Raw genomic sequence first — 6808 nt, 5'->3', positions numbered from 1 at the left:
GGTTAGTTTTTTTATTATAATTCCATTGTCCCTCTCTATATTAAGAGGGCACGTGGAATAATAATCCTATCTCGAGATATGCATTATATTTAACTGTAGTATGCATTATAATACGACCACCCAAGTTGCTGTCGGCTACTTTTGTGTTTTAGCTTCTATTGCGTGCTATCTTCAAACATTTTACAGTCAGGTCAAAGTTCAAAGGTTGAATTTGAACACCTGATATAAAACCCACGCGGCCATCGATAGTGCTAACCAGAGTGTACATCACTGACAAATGATTTGTTTCATTGTAATGTAAGTATAAGTGAGTGTTTTCTGTACAGCGATGGCGTTTTTATCTTTTTTTCTATCAGTCCTTTGGAGAACAGCTTTTAAAACACATTCACTACCAATATTACGGCATTGTAATACCGGAACTATACAGTACGGTCGATGTTGAATAATACATGTAAGTGGTTAGCAAAACAGTTCAGGCTAAAATTTGATAAGGAAAACTTGTAAACGGTGAGCAAAGAAACCGATTATAGAGTCGACTATTTGAAATGAGGGGTGTATGTATCCAGAACATTTTGTTTACACACAGTCCCTCTATCAGATATAGAGGGACTACGATACGATACGAAACGAAACGAAACGAATAGAATAGAATAGAATAGAATAGAATAAAATAGAATAGAATTTTTCAATCTTTTTGTGTTATTATTTAATCATTTTAACAGTCATTGCAATGACATTTTACTTGACTTAGTCATTTTGTTCACCTCCGTGATTAATGTATTTGTTGCTAATTCAGTTAGCTAACTAGTGTCTCAAGATGGATCATATGATTGAACAACAAACAGAAGACAAGCTAAGGTAATTATTTATTTTTAAAGCATTCCTTAAAATAGGTGAGTATGATCGGTTTCATCACACACCATCCTGTTACAAACAAGAGACAAAAAAGGAGTTGGTACATTGACATTATACTGCTATATTTGGAACAATGTTATGCAAAATTATACCTGCCTATCCTATTTTCATTTACATTGTTGCAAGAAACAAATTTATTTTGATCGGCTATTGGGAAACATAAACAGTCAGGATGCAGAATGTATGTGACTTCTGTGGTTCATAAGCAATGTGACAAGGACACTGCATGTTTTTGGCCAGACCTGCGGTACATATGTGCAATTAAAAAACCTTGGATTCTTAATTAACAAAGAAACTATAGAAATTATGAAATTCAGTTCAGTTAACTCACAATTGTAATGGTTTGTACTGCTTTCAGATATGGCTGTCCTGAAGACTTTGTGCAGGTTTTACATAAAGTTAATCCGTCAGTATGCATTGAAGACATCAATAATGACAATAACGAAGTCTGGTTGATAAAGGCACCCTATAATGTAAGTACTATGCATGTACATGATGTACTGTCACCACCATGATGTTTTAGAAAGTGAACCAGCAACTTTGTGTTGAGTGTTGAGTGGTTTGCTATGCATGTCTCAAAATGGTTAGAATTTTTATGGGGGTTTGGCATCGGCAAAATGCACCACTGGATGCAAACCAGCGACTATGTTCTGACGTGTGAGGATGCAAGTACATACATTTTGTTTAATTTTCTTGCATTTCTCATACAGCAATTGATACGATTATAAATGAAATAAATTGAAAAGGAATGTAACATCTTCTATTGATGTTCAACATGTTCCAAGAAAAAAAACATAGGACTGACAACTTTTTACAAGTGCAGGCAAATTACCAGTCCTGGTGTCTGGCATGTTTTTTTTTTGGCCAATTTCAAACACTGTATTTATTTTCTACATTTTCATGTATGACAGTTTTTTCTTGATGTTTACTTATACTGCCCAGATTTCTATTTATGAGATTTGACAATGCCATTGTTCCTGACAAAATTCTGTGGTTGCATTTATATATTTGATAAGATTAAAATGCGGTTATCTATGACCTATTATCACTGTCAAATTTTGCCAGGCAGCCATCTTTGTTACTTGTGTGTGAATGTGTAAAGTTGAAAACTACTACCGATATTATGAGAGAGGTACATTTCATTGATTTCGGTGAATCATGTCTCAATCAACATATAAGTGTTTCATTTTTTTCAGAAATTACAATATTCAATTGAATGAAAAATGTTAGCCGCTAAAATATGTAAAAAATTTTGATTTATTTTTAGTTTAATCCAGCACAGTTGAGTGGACAAACCGTTGTATTAAATGGTACACAAAAGATTGCCAATGATCCAGACAGTGCTATAGACTATGAAGTACAGGCAGTAACTGGCAACCAATCCAAGGTATTGTACTATTAACTAACAGCCAGGTGTATGACAACATCCCGTGATTTACCAGATTTTACAGACAAAGTGTGCCTTCTTTCAGACTTAGTCCAAACCACTTAATAATCTCTGATCATGATACAATTACAACATGCTGTGTTCTCAAATGTGCATGTACAACCTTTGAACACAAATCATGTTAAATACACTTTTATTAACAATAACAACAATTAGTTATTTCCTAGCTGTATTTCTATTTCTTGACAGTGCAAGAATCTGAACCTTCTTCTGCCTTCAAAGAAGACCTCAACACTTGTTCCAGGTAACACCCCCTCTCTACTGAGTTTAAGACATACTATAATTAGTCCCCGATCAGACGCAGTCCGAAAACAGGTACTTATGGATTGGCCTCAGTGTCCGAACCTGTATTTTAGATATGCCTCAACTGATTACATTCAAACTTCACACATACATCATACATAATATTAACATATGCACATCAATTTGTTTCAATCTGATTCAAGTTGGCCGAATGGTGGCCATTTTTGTGCTGAAAAATCATCAAAATCAAGCATTTCTGTCACTCTGGACCTTGATGCCAGCCAGTTAGGATTCAAAATGGCCGACAAGTGGCCATTTTGTTTTAATGAATGCAGTTCTGACATGCTTTGACTGATTATGATTATGATTTATATATTCATTATACATTAGTCATACATGATGTACTGGTTTGATAATCTGATTCCAAATGGCCGAATGGTGGTCATTTTTGTGCTAAACCAGATCTCAATCTCTTATGGATGGATTTTGTTCAAACTTGGTACATACAATAGACGTTATAGGCTGGTGATGCATTTCATTTTGTTTTTCAGTTCGATTCTGAAATGGCTGACTGGCAGCCATTTTGATTTAATTAATGCTGTTCCAGAGCAATATCTCACAAGATTACTGAATGTTAATGCTTCTGTATCCATATCTTTGATAGATTTTCTCCATTTTTTTTTCTGGTAGCTCTTCCTATCAAAGGACAAATGTCTATTTTACAATCTGTGAAACAGCCACCAGTAGACATACCATCACCAGCAGTACCCATGTATACTCAACTACCAGAAGGACTGAAAGTTAGATACACACCATTCGGTTGTGGTAAGTTTTGATTACATATTACATGTACCTTAATGTCACTCATATGCACATTGTCACACGCTACGTAATATTACCATAATTGGTATAGTACAGGTGTGATGGTTCAAATACCAAAATGGCAACAGTAACAGAAAGACTTCCCTGGCGGCGATGATAAAATACGAACACGGAGCCAACAGATGAGGTTTCAACTGGTACTGGTATTATTATACTCTGCAAATACAATACAAATACAATAACGCGTTAAAACTCCACTACTCCAATAACTAGATACTTAAACTCCAATACAATTCGACGAGATCTCCGATCTGAACTCAGTGCTGAACAACTCCCCTATATATACCCCCACTGTCTATAAATAGACCATTACATCAGCATACATAACGAGTCTGGAACTTACTACAAATTTCTAGAATGTTCCGTTACCTTCTACTGTTTCCTACAGTGTTCTATTACCTATTCAACCAGTTTCTAAAAAAAATCTAGAATATTCCACCCAGACACAGTACGGTTCTAGAACATTCTCAGTGACACGGAAGTGGTAAATAAGTCGTATGCGACACATATAGCAATTCAATTCAAGATGGACAAAATTTTAGTGCTAATCAGAAAAAGCTTAGAAAGTGCTCCTTTGTGCTGAAGGTATGAAAAGAAAAGTTTGAAGACTAATCATGTATAATAAATATATAGTGCAACATGCACTATAACATGTATTGTATACTGGATCACTAAAATATGACTTATTTGTTCATAAACACACTATTCTCATTCACATTTGCATGCAAACTTTGTATTAGAGAAATTATTTTATCAAATATTGTTTAACCAAATTAAATCATAAATTCAATTAAGTATGCAAAATAAAATAATCAATAAAAAACAATAATAATAATACCTAGACATTCTTAAACTGAGATTATTATTTTGTCAATTAATAGGAATTCATTTGAGTACATGTGTATTTCATGTATGCAGCAAATTTTAGAGATTATTATCCAAAAAATGATTCTTATTGGTTCATAATTATAAGCAGATTTGGTACGTAATTAATAGAAACAGATAAATTATTAAGAAACTAATCCAAAAGCAGACATGTAAGAAATTTAAATGAAATCAACTACAACAAATTTAAAATCTGTTCATGCAGATTAGATAATGAATATGGCACAGATTTCAACAACAACAAAACTAACTAGGTGTACACAACATTGAAATCCATTGAGATGGCGATGGCCAAAAGATGGTCTCAGTACTTGATATTTGACAGTACTGCAGAAGTGGGGAATGATTATTTTGAGTGTTACACACTAGTAAAAGAATTAAGTGTCTTCTATATACATCGTTCATTCAGTTCACTTTGTAATGGTTCCAGCTTTATGGCAATGTACATGTATCTGAAATAGCCATCAAAAAAAAAAAATTATTGGCAAATTAGAAAAAAAAGTTTTCCATTGTCACTGGTAGCATTGTCATCGATAGAAAATAAATATAGTGGTCTACTTTCATATTTGCAGGCCCTGACAGAAATAAACGACTAGGTCAATCCATTCCAGTAGCTGGAAACACAACTGAAGTGGATAAAACTGCTAGAGAAAGGAAAAAGAAAAAAAAGAAAAGAAAAAGTGAAAAATATCAGCTGGAAAGTAACGTACCATCATCAAATGTAGACAGTTTTTCTCCATCAGTAGAGATGAAAGAAATTGTCTCAAACAAACAAGAAGTGATGACAGCTGAATCAGGAAATGCAGAAATTGAGAAATCAATTGAATATACAAACATTAAAGTTAAAACTGAGCATGGAAAGAAAAGGAGAAAACACAAAGAAACAGATGACAGTGACAGTAATGTTTCTGCCAAGGTAATGTGGAAATTTAAATCCATCTAAAATCAGAGAAAAGCAGCCCACTCTTATGTAATCTGCTTATCATTCAATCTCATATAGTTGGGACAATGGAGTTCTGCCAGAGAAGACTCAGTACATGTGAACCATCACAGTAACCGTACATGGTTAATGTATTCAGTATCACAAGATAACTGGAATTTGGAAATAATTACTGGCCCACAGTCCCTCCATAATTGGTTTGAAAACATTTATCTGGTATTTCCATCTTTATTCTGCTGTTTATTTAATCAGAGGATATTATGGCAGACAACAGTTATTTCTTCATTAACATAAAATTATCATGTGATGAGGTAATTTATACCACAAATCATTGCATTTATTGTCTACACATGTATATGATCATTGTTTTTGATCTCATCAAAACAGACTTAATTTTTTTATCGCTACCCTGTGGAAATCTTGCATGCAGAATAATTTTGTCAGTTTTTGATGATGACGATGCTGATTGGCCACCATATATTGTTTCTGAACAGGAAATTACATGTGTAATCCTATCTTGATTACATAAAAGAACTGTGATTGGCTGGAGCTATTGAATAAGTTAATTTACATATTATATCCCATAATTGTGTAGTCATAGTTTTATTCACCCAAATCCTTGATAGACTGTTAATGCTTTTCAATCTGCATACAGGTCAAAACAGGGTTTATGGGAGTGAATCTACAGATTTAACAATAAGTTACATTATCTCTTCACTATGTCTATCAATGAAATCTAATTTCAGGTCATTATTTGTTTGCTCAATTAACAGGTGGTTAAAACGGAAGATTCTGAAATCTCTCACTTCAGCAGGAAGAAGAAACATAAAAAGAAGAAGTGAATCAATTCTATTTTAAAAAATTGTTTATATATTAAGTAGTGAATTGTGCATGTATACATCTGTATCTAATACAATGTACTGTACTAACAATGCCATATCAGATGGGAATATGCTACTACTGAGAGTTCATTATTATTATGATACACCATCAGCATGTGTTAAGTCTACAATTGGTAGCCTGTCTAACATCTTAAATTCATTCACCTTCCTACCTGTACAAATGCATTTGTATGGCCAGACAAAAAAAGTGACTAGGTCACCTGCAGGAGGGTGAGGGGTGGGGGTGTTTTGTTATCATGTACAAAATGGACTAGAATGTACAAATATAATTTACTAATTAATACAATGTGAATAAACTAGCTTTCTCATACTACCTTGAAATATATTTGTATGAAATTAGCACATGTGAGTTGTAAAGGTAAAATAGAAAAATGTTCAGCCAATAAGATTGGGACTTCTATAACGTATAACAAATATATAAATTATATTTTGATTCCCATATATACAAGAGAGATTTCTCTAGTGTATGGCTGTGGAGATTTTTTTGTTCAAGTTTTTATTGATAGGCAAACTTCTGTAGTAAGTGTCTTGAATACTGAAAAAATACTGTATAAAATTACATAACTAGTACCCGACAATTTGTAAGTTATGTTT

The 6808-nt window shown here is 33.4% G+C and overlaps 1 protein-coding gene across 1 annotated transcript; it reads left to right on the top strand.

Annotated features, from left to right (window-relative positions):
• The first annotated feature begins 207 nt into the window (after nucleotides 1-207).
• Nucleotides 208-6524, top strand: LOC102806111 (DNA-directed RNA polymerase I subunit RPA34-like). The gene is made up of 8 exons (XM_006811552.2): nucleotides 208-297; nucleotides 797-858; nucleotides 1274-1388; nucleotides 2183-2302; nucleotides 2552-2606; nucleotides 3296-3430; nucleotides 4945-5288; nucleotides 6086-6524. Exons 2-8 carry the CDS (start codon nucleotides 818-820, stop codon nucleotides 6152-6154), a joined length of 879 nt encoding a protein of 292 aa, XP_006811615.1. The 5' UTR covers nucleotides 208-297; nucleotides 797-817; the 3' UTR covers nucleotides 6155-6524.
• Nucleotides 6525-6808: the final 284 nt, after the last annotated feature.

The sequence above is a fragment of the Saccoglossus kowalevskii genome, chromosome 3 (genome assembly GCF_978046115.1).
Source record: "Saccoglossus kowalevskii chromosome 3, keSacKowa6.1, whole genome shotgun sequence".
NCBI lineage: Eukaryota > Metazoa > Hemichordata > Enteropneusta > Harrimaniidae > Saccoglossus > Saccoglossus kowalevskii.
This window is presented reverse-complemented; position numbering and strand designations above follow the sequence as displayed.

What these genes read in the sequence shown, in the direction of transcription:
- LOC102806111 (XM_006811552.2), top strand. Translation starts at nt 818, where the DNA reads ATGGATCATATGATTGAACAACAAACAGAAGACAAGCTAAG. An exon ending in ATACACACCATTCGGTTGTG is followed by an intron (nt 3,431 to 4,944) that starts GTAAGTTTTGAT and finishes TCATATTTGCAG; the next exon opens with GCCCTGACAGAAATAAACGA. An exon ending in ACAGTAATGTTTCTGCCAAG is followed by an intron (nt 5,289 to 6,085) that starts GTAATGTGGAAA and finishes CTCAATTAACAG; the next exon opens with GTGGTTAAAACGGAAGATTC.